The sequence below is a fragment of the Pantherophis guttatus genome, chromosome 5, assembly GCF_059756535.1.
Source record: "Pantherophis guttatus breed Tessera chromosome 5, ASM5975653v1, whole genome shotgun sequence".
NCBI lineage: Eukaryota > Metazoa > Chordata > Lepidosauria > Squamata > Colubridae > Pantherophis > Pantherophis guttatus.
The window spans coordinates 51,941,562-51,957,645 of NC_142067.1; the positions used below are offsets into that span (position 1 = coordinate 51,941,562).

The 16,084-nt window shown below is 33.0% G+C and overlaps 1 protein-coding gene across 1 annotated transcript in view; it reads right to left on the minus strand.

Annotated features, from left to right (window-relative positions):
* Positions 1-940: 940 nt before the first annotated feature.
* The window catches only part of PAXBP1 (PAX3 and PAX7 binding protein 1), a 29,689-nt gene continuing 14,545 nt past the window's right edge, over positions 941-16,084 (minus strand). Inside the window, exons 8-18 of the mRNA XM_034434027.3 lie at positions 11,448-11,571; positions 10,271-10,370; positions 9,220-9,335; positions 8,100-8,299; positions 7,305-7,449; positions 7,087-7,208; positions 6,033-6,109; positions 5,855-5,921; positions 4,779-4,925; positions 2,677-2,831; positions 941-1,963 (exon numbers count right to left, since the gene is read on the minus strand). Of these exons, the coding sequence (XP_034289918.1) occupies positions 1,846-1,963; positions 2,677-2,831; positions 4,779-4,925; positions 5,855-5,921; positions 6,033-6,109; positions 7,087-7,208; positions 7,305-7,449; positions 8,100-8,299; positions 9,220-9,335; positions 10,271-10,370; positions 11,448-11,571 (1,371 nt within the window). The 3' untranslated portion in view covers positions 941-1,845. The remainder of the gene's footprint in view (positions 1,964-2,676; positions 2,832-4,778; positions 4,926-5,854; positions 5,922-6,032; positions 6,110-7,086; positions 7,209-7,304; positions 7,450-8,099; positions 8,300-9,219; positions 9,336-10,270; positions 10,371-11,447; positions 11,572-16,084) is intronic.

Here is a 16,084-nt window from a genome sequence, read left to right on the forward strand (position 1 = left end):
AATAAATTTTAGAAAAGGTTTCCTTATATACAATTTCCACAAATCTGGTCTGGGGAATATGCCTTCCTCTGACTTTGGATATGTGGGTAAAATATGGGATATTATGTGAGTGAATGAATGATAAAAAAATTTAACACTGTCTGCAAGCAGGCACAAAATGAATCAGCATTATTCTTAATTGCTGTTTCCCTTGTGACAAAATCTCTTTGAAGCTTCATAGATGGCTAAGCCTTCGATTGGATTACATCTTTTTAGATCTAGCTTAATAAGATCTTTGTATCATTTACCTCCAAAATTTCAATGTTAGTCTTAGCTTATGAACTGTTAAAAGAAATTTTAGTAAAAATGTCTTACTATAATCAGTTTTACTAATAAGAATGTATCCTATTTCTTCCTTTTTTTTAATCATAACAGAATTTGGTTATATAACTGCATAATAAGAGACTTGTACTCATATGACTTCTGATAGCACTGTACAATGGAAATGGGACAGAAATATTGTATATCAGCCCTTATGTTTTCCTGCCAGTGGTAAAACTCTGCTGCTGAATAACGTTGGAGACATCGTGGGTAAAGAAAATTAATTGCTAAAAGTTGTCCTTCCCATTCAATGTTCTACGCTTAGTAAAGAGATATTGCTAATATGTACGATAACCCAACATAAATAATGCAAATAATTTATCAATATAGATTGTATTTTCATACTTCCAGGAATATTAATTCTATTTAGTCACATAAAAATATGGAAACAGACTTCTTTCTTATCTTTCCTCTCTGAAAAAGAGAAGAAAATAATTGCAAATTGCCCACATTCTACTGATGTCTGGTGCCAATATGGTGATATTAACTGTAATTTCTTGGTGTTACTATGTAAGTCTAAAGGCTTAACACAATTTGGGGATACAATTGAAAATAATCATGGCAAGGAATTCAGAAATTATTTAGTGTCCAAAAGGCAAACTGTACATTTAATATTTTCTTTCCATCACACGACAAGACCATGATAAAGTACGATGGTTTGATAGTCCATTTCTTTTTTCAGGTACAAAGGACTACATATCAAGGCAAGATCAAGAAGGATATCTACACTGACAACATTCTTTTCAATTCAAACTAAATTTAGGAGCAAGCCATGACAACTGAAAGTTTAATCTTAAACAATCCAAGTAACTTTGGAAAATTCAGTGAATGATCACAGGATATAAAATCCTATGGACACTGTTGGATTTTAAATTACCGTATGTTATGAGAAAATGCATTCCAAAGAATTAGAAAAAAAGTATGCAATTTAGGAGTGTTGCTCCTAAAATAAGAATCTAACTTACATGGCACAAATAATGTCACCTGAAATATAATTTATTGGGTAACTGAAACTATGACTGCAGGGTTGTTGTTTTTCTAAATTTTAAGAATATTACTTTATGATCAATATGTGTATTTTTAACAACAAAGTATTATTTGGGAAGCTTGTTTACTCTCACAAGGCCATACACATTATGTATGACCAATTCCAGCCAACAAAAAGTTACTTCAAAAGCTATCATTTCAAACACGTAACTATGGAGGTATAAATATCTGAAATAATCTATTCATTTTATCATACAGAATTTCTTTCCTACTCCGAAATTAATTGAATAGATGGCCATCATGGGATATAAAAGTTTTTGTAAACAAAATGCATGTGAAAAATCTTGGCTTTCACTTTTCATCAACACTATTACATACAATGTATTTAAGAATGCACTTTGTCTTAAAAACAATCTTTTACAATTTAAGAAAACTTTACATATGTACAAAATTACAATTCAGGAATGATTTTATATTATAGAATTAATTGACACAATTTTATTTCCCATCACTTAAGTTCTTTAACTCTTTCACATTATGATCATTTGCTACTGTAAAAGCATGGTCCAGTGCTCGAATACTTGATAGAAGTTTTATTATCTGTTTTATATATTCCCTACAAAGAGAAAGGACAAAAAAGTCAGATTGTTAAAAAAACATGCAAAGTACAGATATATCTACAATATTTGGCCAATATGCAATACAAATATACCAAATATATAATGTAACAGTACTTAAAATGCTCACAAAGCCTCATCCCAACAATGACCATGGAGTGCATAGTTCAGAATAGATTCAGCATTATCCCTCCAACAATTTGTTCCAAAAGGTTTAGAATGTTAAACATGCTTGTTTGCTCTAGAAAAAGGACACAGCTCTTCTAACAGAGCATCAGCAGTACCACAGCCCATCAAACAAATGTCAATCAAACAGAGAATATGTTTGACACTGTATTTTTCATGCTTTGCATGAAATTGGTTTGAAGACGACCCAGAAATCATACTTGGTCGAAAATAAGCATTCAGCTTATTGACTGCCGCATGGCACTATGATCACATTTTACCCATCTAGCAAGGCTCTATATTGATTATCAGTAGCTTTTCAGGTACACTTGAGGACCTCATGGCAGAGCTACAGAACACAATGTTGTTAGTTTCTAGGTAAATTCTGTTTAATGTATATATATTTTAATCTTGTGTTTTATATTTTATGTCATATAGTATACCTTATTTTAACTGAGATGCTTCTGACACAAATAAACATTTTAAATACTATTGTTGTTTATATAGAATTACTCCAATCAACAAAACATTATTTAAAGTAGAGTACCTTGAATTTCTTTTCTCTACATCAGAGCTTCCAATGCTATTTCTGTATATTGTATCAGCAAGGTGAACAAGATATCTACAGAGATTTTCTAGATGAGATACTGTCTTATTTCCTTTAAGATTAATGAACCATTGTTTAGGGAAGCAGTTAATTACCTAGAAAAAGATTATTTTAAAAATAAAATTAAAAATACAGAACAATCCTAAACAGAAAATATTATTATAAACTCAAAATATCTAGTTGTTTAAAATATGACCAACTACAATGTTTGATATTTGTCTGTAGCAGTACCTGCCATTTTATTTTAAACTGAGATTGTTCGTCAACTTCAGTATTCACCTTACATTGTTTAATTAAATCTGTCATATATGGGAACAGGAAGAAAAACACTAATTGTAAGCTGATTTCCATGTAATTAGCAGTATAATAAAGCATTACATTAGAGGATTGGAGAAGAAAAACTGACCATTTAACTGCAGGCAGTATATGTAACACCCTACTTCAGCACTGCAAAATTGCACCACCGAAATTTTACAGCAAAGTGTCATTTTCAGCTACAAAATTTTTTATTCTTTCTGCAAATAAGAGTAGAAACTGAAGGAAAACATTTCACTTTCCACTCTTAAATACCCCTAGTTTCCCACTCAGCATTTCTAAAATCATGGAGCTGAAAATTGACTATTTTGATACTGAATTTTGTCAATATAATCTTGAGCCATTTGAGAAGGTTTTTCAAATAATACAATGCTTTTTTTTTTTGGCCTCCTAGATGCTTTTTTCTTCTTTTTCCCTCCAAACCATGCAAAAGATAATTGGGGGGGGGGAGAGGAAGAGCAGGGAGTCTATTTTTTTTCCTCTGGTATCACATGTGACCTTCCAGTTGCTTTAGAGAACAAACTACTGCTCAGAAGGTTATTCATCCATGGCCCAGAATTTAGCAAAAGCTGGTCCCTGTTATATGCATGTGTTAACAATTCATTAATTGTTTTATTAGGGAAATACCGACTAGATTATCAACTGCCAGAGATCAGACATCTGCCACAGATATTTCTATTTATTGCTAGTGTATTATGGACCTTATTGTAAGCCATTTGGGAACTAAACTTGGATAAACAGCGGAGTATGGATGTGAAGCCATAATATGTTAATTTTAGTTTTTGTACTGTTAACACTAGTAAAAAACAGGAAAAGGAGTCCCTGCGGATTTTACTCCGTTACTCATTGCCGATTATAGAGGGCGGTGCTCATCTCCTTTTCAAGGCCTTTGAGTATGCACTGTCCAAAAATGTTTCTGCAGTCATGTGACCAACTTGATATCACAGACTGCTATTACTTTCCCACCAAAACGGTACCTATTTATCTACTGGCATTTGCATGCTTTCGAACTTTTTAGCAATTCAAAAGCATGCAAATGCCAATAGATAAATAATACCACTTCCTGTTGGCAGGAGCTGAGGAAAGTAACAGGAGCTCACCCCGTCACATGGCACTCAGGTCTCAAACCTTGGCTGCCGGCTTTCCACCAAGGCCAGCATCTTAACCACCGAGCCATCACATCGCCCAATTAACAATAGTGCTAGAATAGAAATGGAAATTCAAGCAATGTTGTTGTAAAATAGAAGTTTACTCCTTTTTTGGTTTGGTTTTGCTCCTCTTCCAGTGATAGAAAATAGAATGTACTGGGCTCACTGCTGTATTTTAATCTGAACATCAAGACCTAATTGATGAAGATGAACTTCATGGTTACATGTATATTTGAACATATTCAGATCCCTGCTACTATAGCTATTGTAACATATTACCTCTGAATCAGGGGTGAAATGCTCCCGGATCGGACCAGATCGTCCGGTCTGGTAGGGATCTTAGCCGGTTGTCCGGTTGTTTTAACCAGGAAGTAATGTTTTTTTTACCTTCTGCACATGCGCAGGTTTTGCACATGCGCAGAATGTTTTGCACATGTGCAGAAGGTCTACACGCAGCACATGCACTTCCAAACCGGTAAGGAAGGTAAGTAGATTTCACCCCTGCTCTGAATATATGGGCAACAGACTAAAAAAGCAATTTTAAAAAAATGAAGTGAAATTTAAAACACATTTACTTACACTTTGAGCTTTCTTAATGCTATCATCTCCATACTCAGAATTCTGGAAAGCCATAAGAATGTATCTATTTAGCAAACTATCTATTGATAATTCTTGTAATGTTTTGTTGGAGAATATTCCATACCACTGCAGAAAGTTTCCCAATAGCTATAGAAATAGAAAAATTTAACATAAATAGCAAAGCCATAGAACTGTATCAATATTTGCTATTATTCGTAATTAACACAAACATTTTAAATGAAATATTACTTGTAGAATATATGAAAGCAAACAGCCAAAATCAGAATGTTCTCAGAGCTGCTTACTGTCTAAAAGGAGAGCAATATGCTTCAATTCAATTGACTATGTCCCATTTTAATAAAAATTCTTCCAGCAACAACCCATTTGTGTGAAATGGTCTGCTATAAAATATGAAATTTTATCAGTATCTGCTAGCGAAACATAGTAATAATTGGTAATAATTACCAATAATTGGTAATAAACCAAATAGTAACTTTGGTCAACCATAAAGTTACGTAGATGCTTAAATCAGTAATTTATTTCTATTGGGAAATACCAACCTAAGTGCTAACTGGTTTCCAGAATTAAAAGGTTAAAAAATTGTATAAAGTTCCACAATTGATAAATAGGAAATTCATTATGTACTAGTAGCTACAAATATCTTATACTTTGTAAAAGTGACTCACTGTTACTTTTTGGTTATATTTAGTATATTTTGAATGTGAATATTTTTATATTTAGTTTTTCATGTTTCAGGTATAGAATGTCATTTCCAAATCCATCTTCTTTGCCTATACAATATTCTCAAACTCTATGTAACATTGATTCATTGCTCTTTTCATCATGTGATGGGAAAATGCAATTCGGAAAGCTCTGGTCACATGCATAGCTTTTCAGAATCACAGCCTTTTGGTACAATTCACAGTAAAAATTAGCTAAATTTCATAGCGATACAAGATCTCAAAGGTATTCCAATTCCAAAGGGTTCCAATTCACTTCACTCCAAAACCAAGCAAATCAACTCATCCATTTGGGGAAAAATCAGTTGGATTAATTTTATTTCTTTGTTAGTTTACCTTAACTGAAGACCAAAACTGGCGTTGGAAAAACAAGTAAGGACCAGAGTTCTTGTTCTCTAAAACACTGAAATACAAAAGATGTTTCAATAAGCATAGAAGAGTTGTCAACATGTTACATTATTACAAAGGTAAATGATTCTGAAATAAAATAAACAGACTAGACTAGAAAGTTTACCTTTTGGGATAAAGTGGCATGAACACATCATCATCTAAAGTTCGCCTCATTCTAAGTAAGAGGGCTTTGAGTAATGTCTGAAAGTTAATATAGATTATGTTAAAACAATATTTTTATAATGCATTTTAGTCCAAACTTGACCAAGTATTCTTCTCTACATTAGCTGTACATTACTTTAATTAAGAACCTACTTTGTTTTAACAGTATTTTCCATTAAGATTGTTCATGGAAATTCTTTCAGCAACAAGTTACTAGAAGTAATTAATAAAGATCTCATCTAAGACTGGAACTAGTTCTCACTACAAGTAATCCTCAACATATGAGCATTTGTTTAACAACTCTTCAAAGTTACAACAGTGCTGAAAAGTGACTTATAATAAGTCCTCACACATACAACTGTCTCATCATTCCCACAGTCATGATTAAATTTGGTTTCTTGGCAACTGGCACATATTTATAACAGTGTTCCAGGGTCATGCGATCACCATTTGGGACCTTGCCAGGACGCTTCCAAGAAGCAAAGTCAATGAGGGAAGTCAGATTCACTTAATGACCATGTGAGTCCCTTAACGACTACAGTAAAAAGGTTGTACATTTGGATGCAACTCACTCAAATCTGGGGGAAAAAATTATATCCCACTTTTCATAGCACTTCCTCTTTCTAATTTCCCAACAAAAACCCTATGCAGGTTTTATGAAGAGGGACTGGCCCAAATCACCCAGTGAGTTTTCATGTGTGGGATGTGCAATAGAACCTGAGTTTTCCCACTCCTAATTCAGAATCTTAAGTGTCACATCACACATATCCCAGTTTTTTGTTCTGGATTTCAAGACAGCATATGGAGAAATCACAACCTATTTTCTTTTCATGGATGTTAAATTCAAAACACTAAGTTACTCTGTTCTACTCATATGTGAAGCAAGAACATATCCTATCTGAATTTAGGTCTTTGAAGACACAGAAGCATCATGAAAATTATAATTCAATACTAGTAATTGAACCAATATATCGAAAGTCATGAATCCAAAAAAGTTAAGTAATTTTTTTTGTCACCTGTGTATTTTTGTTTTCTGCATGTACTACTGTAGGATATCCATTAATTAGTTTCTGGGTAATAGCAATCATCCTGGATGTTTGGGTTGTAGAAAAGGGGTCCCATACATTTTCAGCCAGCACTAGTAAAGAAGAAAAATTAGTACTTCTCAAAATACAATTAATTGTACCTTGGAAAATAAAAAAAAAATATTTTAATTAAATACTATACAAAGTACCTGTTAATTTTGGTAAAACCACTCTTTCAACAATAGTAGGCAACAATGAAACATCAGCATCATCTTTCTCCTGGTCATATTCTTCACATCCATAAAATAGCAGGGATTCAAACCACAGCATACTTTCAAAATCTTGACATTTGTCCTATTAAAAAATAAATGCTATATGTGTCAAGTGTGTTTAAGCTTGAGATGTATAAACAATCCCATACATTCACCAATGTACATCTTTTGGCTGTGGGCTTCACTCTCAGGATGTCTTGAATGTCAGCACAACAAATTCTACTGGTAGACTCTATTACTTGTTCACAGAAATAAGACATCTGTATTTTTTATGACACCACAATCTTACATTCCTCATCACTGGCCTTTCTGGCTGAGCTACTGATGTTGTAATTTAGTACTATCTGGAAGGCCAGAAGTCTTCCACACACACACCCCTTTCCTGAACTATTTTGTTAATATATCTAAGTCAGAAACAGCAGAAGCTACCAATCTTGTCCTGATATATATTTCCCTCACTGCAATACCATAAATATTTTCAAAGTATACTGATGAAGCTGTTAAGATGTTATACCTCATACCATTTTGACATTTATCAAGTAATTAAACTACTAAAATACTTTAAAAATGGCACATCAGCATTAAAGCAGAAATGTACACTATAGGCCCAATCTAAATGCTCATGAGTAACAACTTGTCGATTAAGAATAATTTCCTATGTTTATAGTATTAATTTATACTTAACTTTCTACCTTGTTAAACAGACTAAATACACTTTTAACTTGTTCTTACCTCCAAAGGATTCCAGGTAAGTAACTGAAGTCTTATTAAAGGATTTAACAGCTTGGGTAAGCAAAGGCCAATATAAGCATCCTTATATGAAGACAAATACTTAGAACGCCAGGCTTCAAATTGTGACTTAATATAGTCAATGGAGGAAAAGTTTTCTAATACATCCTCAAAAACTTTGCTGGACTCCTTCAAAATGCGATCTAGGATAGAATTTTTTAAAAATTATTTTAAAAAGAGTTCATCTCCTGTTTTTCTGGTTTATTGTAGGATATGTTTCTGTAATCTAATTTACTAACTATATCAAATTCATGAAGCATTCCATATTTTTGTTTTGCATTGTTTGCATGGTTGCTTCTGTTTTGACATTATCTATGTTTTAATTGGAAGTTGCCCACACAGTCAGCTCTATAAATTGAATTAATCCTCATTACCAATCAAACAAGTAAGGAAAATGTAACAAAAGATTCTTAACAATTTGAATGCTTTATTCTAGCTTCTCTCTATATTTAATAATATTTTTGGGATTTTTTTCAAGCTGGTTTTAAACAATTATTTAACCTGCTGGCTTAAATTTGTGAACAGATCTTGTGATTTATTTTGTATGGATGATTACTTATCAAACAATTATGATATGATAATGATCTGAAAGATTATCTCATGGAAGCAAGGTTCTAACTAAGTTCTCTCTCTAAGCAAATATATTTTTAATAAACTACATATTCTATTTTTAATATGTAACAAATTCCAAAAAAGACCTAAGGGTATCCTGTCATTACTTTTCTTAGTCACTCACAAAAATTTGAGTTTAACTAAGAACATGAAGAGAATAAAGGTACTTTTCAGTAAATCTGGTTTTTGCTACTGCCAAGAGGAATTAGTACTTTTAGCTCCCTACAATGGTCACTTATGAAAGAGAATAAAAGCATATCCTACACTATCCTATATTTCAGCAAGTCAAGGACACTATTACCTCAAAGCTAAAATAATAATAGTAAACTAGAATTTAATTTTTTCCCTTCAGACCTTATATTAAACCATGCCATTAATCTGCTCAAAAGTTTTCTACAAAACACTGTATTTCAAAAATTACTATTTCTATCATTAAGATGAACCATCTAACCTCGTTCCATGTTGAAGTTTGTTGTGTCTGTTGAGGTTTCTTCATCATCACTAGAAAGACCCTCAAGGTGATCAGCCATTTTCCCAGACTGCTCTCTAGCAAGTCTACGACGAGCTCTGTTACAAAGAATAAAAGAGTGGTTGCTGAATTGAAGTAACTTCCTAGTAACAAAGGAGGCGTAATATTGTATGGGAAAATATGCCTTGCCCTTTTCATTTGAAGCAGAAATATATTTAACCCATCCACCATAAAGTGAAATGGAATATACAACCTTCAGCCAAAGCCTTTGTAGCCACCACATCAGTTTTTTAAAGCTATTCCCAAGGGAAATTTAATTAAAAATAAATTTTGACATGATTCTGCTTAATTCTTTATTCTAGTATTCTGAATTGCGGCTCTCGGATATCAATCAAAGGCTCACAAAAATATTATGTATCACAAAAAATATATTATGCAATTATAAACCTTGAATATTTTACTATTTCCCCCTTTTCTTTTAGTCTGAGACTATTCATATACTACCCTGTAATTTTTCCATCCCTAGCAACTGCTTCACTACTATTCTGTGCATGATCCAAACAGTACAACTAACAGGCTATTGACCTATAACTGACATCTTTCATCAAATGGGCTGACCCGTTGGGGGATTTTTACACTGAAATAATTTTAATTAATTTTTAATTGGATTTTAATTTTTTATGTAATTTTCAAATTTGTTTAATGTTTTCTTTGTAAGCCGCCCGGAGTCCTTCGGGAGAAGGGCGGCATATAAATTACATAAATAAATAAATAAATATACTTCTGATTGTGCATTTATCTCCCATTTTGCAAATTCAAAAGAAAAAAAATACTCTTTTTAAAGAAAGTTACCATTTGGAATAGTTACGCACCAAAAATGTATTGTATACTATAATGGAGAAGAATCTGCAGCCCTTCCTATCTTTTAAAACTTCTATGCTGTCTGGAGCTGATGGGAGTTGGTCAATGATCAAGGACAATATATCATAGATTGTAAGAATCACCCTTTAAAACCCTTGTAATGGTTTACTACCTTCTAGCTTCCCTTTCTGCAGTCCGTCTTTTTACATGTTCTTGGTACAGGGTTCTATCTCGCCCGAAAGAATCAAGGTTTGGTGCCATCAGTGCTTTATCTGTAAGTGTACAAACACTGAAATTAGGACTGCATCTTTTGTAAGGTAAAGTAATATTGTGTGTGTGCATGTGTTGCAGTTTCATAGATGTTTAACAAATGTCAACATACGTGCATACATCTATTAAGTTTGATTATACTACTTCTTACCTATTCTTATATAGAAAAAATGGTGTCAAGTGAATTTCATTTTTGGATGGATACTAAAAATATTGAACTTTCTTCAATCTTATCAGCAAAGTTTTAAATGTTTTATCACACCATTTAGAACTTCTAAATGGTAAACAGAATATTTAACAATACTTTTTAAGTCTATGTTTGCATTTTTTAAATAGTGTTCAGCATTTTCATAAAGAATAATTTTTCCATATCCTGCTGAATAACATTTAATGAGCAACAGGAATTAATACATTTTCAGCTGAAGTTAAGACAATTAGCATTGAAACAGAATGCAACTTGATATCTAATGTTTGCCACGTGTGAAAGCAATAAAATGTCTGAAATGTGGGAGGATTCTTGGATGAATGTAGTTTACCTAGCAAACATAATCTTCTACCAATGAAAGCATGAGATTTCATAGGAGAGGTTACATTCATTTTTAATGGAAATTTTGCAGCATTTATTTTATAAATTAGTCCAAGCAAAATTGTGTAATATGAATTTATTTCAAACAAAACAGGTTAGCACTAATGTTTAAAAATAGGAAGATATGACAAACTGTACCTTTTGTGTTTGTTTTAAAGCATCAGAAACCAGTATTACTGAAACGAAAACTTCTAGCAGAATAGCCTTAATCATTTTCAGGTTCAGATAACTTTCTGTGAAATACTTTTGGGGGGGTGAGTAAGATGGTATATTGTCATATAAGTTACTAACTTGTAAATATTTTTTCCTATTTTTAGCCATGGCAAAAAAGTCTGGGAAGAGTACTTTAAAAGTATGAGCCAGATTTCTTTAATCTGATTCTCTTTTATCAGATTTAAACCAAGACATATTTTGAAATTTCACTTTATATTATAACTGAACTATGTAAACAAGGTTGTTTAATGAATAATAAAAACCTTCAAGATGGACTGACTTGAATGGCTTGAAAACTCCGAAGATTCATCTTTAATATCATCTTGTCGTCTTTGGACAAGGCGGGAGGCGCGCTGTTTGTACAGCTGGTGCATTGCTGTTTCAAGTTCGTTAATCAGGAGCACCTGTAAAAATATAATACTTCGTAATAAAAATATTTTCAAGTGTTTAATTGTATGGGATGCCACACTATTCCAAAGTGTACTGCTGCACTTTCAGTTTACTATTAACGTTTAATTACTGAATGTTTAATAGTAAAGAACAAAACTAAAGCTCCCTAACTAGAAGCAAACTATCAAGCCTGTACAAAAAAAATACAGAGAAGTTATAAAGCTATCACACATTTTCATTAGCTTGCCCTCAATATCTGCCACATTGGAACAATGGTTAATTTGGAATAATCTGAAAGAAAAAAACACTGTTTCCAAAGCTTCTTTATATAAAAATGGACAGATTATTTTTAGATGACTAAGTAGATTGCAAACCACAATAAAATGTAAGTCTCTTAGAAGCTTTTTCATGATTTTAAAACAAAAAACCATTATAGAAGCCTGCTGGGATTTCCAAATACTCTGAAATGTCTATCAGGTTTCACTACCTCAAATTGAGCAATGAGTTCTGTCAATTCTGTCACTGTCTTCTCTCACAAAACACCATCCCTGGAAACATATCTGCTCATAGCTGATCTTCAAAAGGCTAAGCAGGGATGGGTCTAGTTAGTACTTGAATGGGAGACCAACATGATATCCTAAAGATTGTAGTCGACACTGGGAAACGAAAAAAGAATTCCCAGGAGAAAGAAAAGGCAAATCACATCTCTAGTGTTCCAAAAAATGCATGGATGTTTATCAGCAGTTTTCAGGCACTAATGAAGGAAGTTTACTTAAAGTTGACATGACTATAATCTAATACCTGGATTGGAACATACTTATTTGAAGGTTATTTCTTTTAATGGAATTTATTTAGAAACAGATATTCCTATGTATGTTACTACTGGTATAAAAAAAGTTTCTAATATTAAAATGAAGTTTCAATAATAGAACCTAAAAATAAAAGGGGAGGTGGGAAAAATGTGAGATTCTTAGTTTTCTGAAAATTGACAATGATGCTGAGAAAATTAGAATTTATTTCTGTAAGCTTTTATAGGGAAACAATGCTCTCTTCAATTTTCAGACAGCTACATTTAAATTTTTATAAGCCCATTTGTTGTTACTTGAATCTGTCTCCGTTTCTTCTCTTCTACCAATTTAACAAAACCAATATTTTCAAATGGTTACAACAATGTTAACTGATACATTAATAACACTGTTTATATTATAATATGGAGTTTGATACCAGGATTCAGAAAGCTAGTTAAGCTATTAACACGCAAGGATTTTGTTATAAAAGGAAGTAGCAAAGACAACTTTTTACCCAAAGAAAATGGGTAAAATATGAATTTGAAAACAGAAAATTTCTTACTCTGACAAGGAACATTTTTCATTAGTGAACTTTTTTTAAAAAAAGGAAATATAAGTTGTGAACCAGTGAAAATATTTTAAGTAACCAGAAACCTGAGTAAGTGCAAAACACCGAAGATCACTTACAATTACAATCTATCAAAAAGTATCTACCAAATCTAGTGTTCACACTAGATCCCAAGATTTCACTGTTGCTGTAATACTATTTTAGTATTAGTAGTCTATTCTTATCTATGTTGCCACTAGGAACTGAAATATGATCTGCTAAAACAGGTTATCAAATAATCCAAATCACATGGATATACTTTATATTTTCACAAATGTTACCCTTGCTGCCTTGAATAAGACTTAAAATTCAAAAATAATTTAAGATTTTTTTCCCCCTTGCCTCTCAATTTGAATTTTGCCAATCCAAGGAAGAAGAAAATGAAAGAAATATGGGAAGAGAGCAACATAACTGATGCATAACCCACTATTGTTCCACCTACAGAATTTTTTTTTGTGAGAAAACTCTGTCCCACAGGCATCTCACAATCCATAATACACAACAATGTTGTGATGTATAAAGAACTTATTATCTAAGAATGGTATCACTGAAACAGTCTAAATCATACATATTTTTTAGGATCAGTGTAAATTCTACTGATAACTACAATAAGTTTATTTAGCAGATGCTTCTATAGAAAATAGTTTAATTATGCCCATGTTCTTCTTTCTGATTTTCTGGAAAGATTTGAAAGTTAAATTATAGCAAAAGAATTCTTTGTAAATCCATAATCTATAGACTAATAATTGTAAAATTAATATAATATAAAAATCTGGATGAATGTTGGCAAAATTAGATAATCCTGCTGATTCTCCCCTTGGGGAAAAAATAAGTATTTATAATATACCATAATCATATACACATTCAAACAGAAACATCGATGTATACTGAGTATCTGGTAAGGAAAAAAAAAAAACAGATCTGCCTGTTCAAATTTTCTTTTCTTTGTTTTTATTTTGGCTCCTGCTGTATGAATGGTTTTATTTTCTAAACCAATCTTATAAATTACATTACAGATGCATCTATTTTTCATTAACAGAGTATTTGTCTCCTTTCTTTCTTTTTCAATCTCCCAAAAGTCTTCTCCAAAGGTTTTCAAGATGTTTTCTAACAGTAAGACATGTGAGATTCGGAATGGAAGTAAGAAAAGAGAAATCATGGAAATATGGGGTGAGGGAGAAGACCTCCCATTTTTGGACTAAAGAGAAATGATTTGCAAGTTGTATGCTTAATAAGCACTGCTTATGTCAAGGTTATGGAATCTAAGAAATGTTTTTATTTTGTTATAGTGGATTTTACTCTCTAATGTTATTGTTAGGCCTGTTGTGATTTAAGTATTTCATTGATATATATCCCCCCTAAGTACAAACGTTAGACTGAACTGTCCTTGCACATAACCAAGATATTAAATTTCAACAGGAAAAAATAGATTTAATACACAGAGATAAAAAATAAAAATTCTTATTTATTTTGATTGTGTATTATTGAAATAAGAAATGTTTATATTTAGCAGTATAAACAGTTTGCTGCAGTAACACATAATCAAATTACAGTAAATAGTACTCAATTTAAAACTAAGTATAAAGAAATCTTCCAGTAGCAGTTACATGTTCAGCTATCAACTGCACAAGTATTTAGTAGTGCAAGCATTCCCAGTAGGGAATTGTGAAAATATGTCTGAAGTAATTTACACAAAGAAAATCAAAGTATTAGATTTGACACACAAAGATGAAAACTGTTTTCCATTTTGTACTAGCAGAAAAGAACTGAAACAATATATACTAAAGTATAATATATATTATACTTTTTGTATAATAAAAAATATGAGATTATTAGTAACTAGACCTTGATTCATGACTGTAATGGAACCTGCCCATTACAAACTGATGTCATGACAGCTGTTAAATGAATGCGATTGCCTCATTTACAACCCCATCCCTGCTCTCCCTAATGCAATTGTTAAAACAAATGCGTGGGTCATTAAACAGACCATGGGGTGCCTCAGAGGCCCCAAGGAGGCCTTCGGACACCTAGTACAAGCCCTGTCTCGGGCCTCTAAGGCTTCCCCCATTCTGAGGCACCCAGTGTTCTGCTTCCTGTCTCTTGGGGTGCACTTAGGCCTTGGACTTGCTTCCCACCCCACTGGGCCTCACACCTTCTTCCACATTGGTTTAGGGAAGAAGGGCAGGCCATTCCATTGCTAGTCCATAAAACGCAATCCCAGAAGCGGCCATTTCCTGAGCAGCCACAATTCAATGCAGCTGCTCAGAAAATGATGTCTGCTTCCAGGATTGCACTGCATGGCCTAGCAACAGAGCCGCTTACTATGCTTTCCTAACAGGAGCTCTGCAGTGAGCAGCCTATCCTCCTTTCCTAAACCGGGCTCTGGAATCCTTTGAAAGGTGAACAAGAGAGTGTGAGGCCCCGATGGGTGGGAAGCAGGTCCAAGGTCTGTGGCACCCAGTGTGGGAGATGGAAGGGAGATAAGACAGGGGAGCACTACAGCATCCCTGCGATCGGTTATAAAGGCAAACAACTGTGGAGATACTTCAGTGGCTATAACTTTGGGACCGAGGCATAACTAGCTTTGGGGGGGGGGGAAATGTCCCCCATAACTTTGACCATTTGTAAGCAAGGACTACCTATATACTTATTACATCACATGAATATGTGTGTGTGTGCACATGATATTAGGTAGGGCTCTGCATAGACAGCTTAAAGTTTTAATCAGGCTCCAATTATCTTCAGAGCAAGACTTCTTTAAAAATAACTTTAGTTTTGGGTTTTTTTAAAGCTTTAAGCTTACAGTGCAAACCTATGCATATTTATGCAGAAATAAATGATATGTAATAGGACTTACACAGTGCGCAAATAGTTGTGAACTTTGACAAATATGCATCCTTCAACAACCACAATATCAATTAAACAGTATAGATATATACTAAACTAGGTGAAATAAAGTTTTGGAAGTATCGAATGGTATTTGACACAAAGTGTCAGACTTCAGAACAAGAGGCACAGAATAATTGTATATTTTACAATCTATAACTCTCCTTGGAAAACCAACATGTGAAATTGGCATGAAACTGAAGTTACTAATTCTAATTGTAAATAATTGGTGCATACACCATT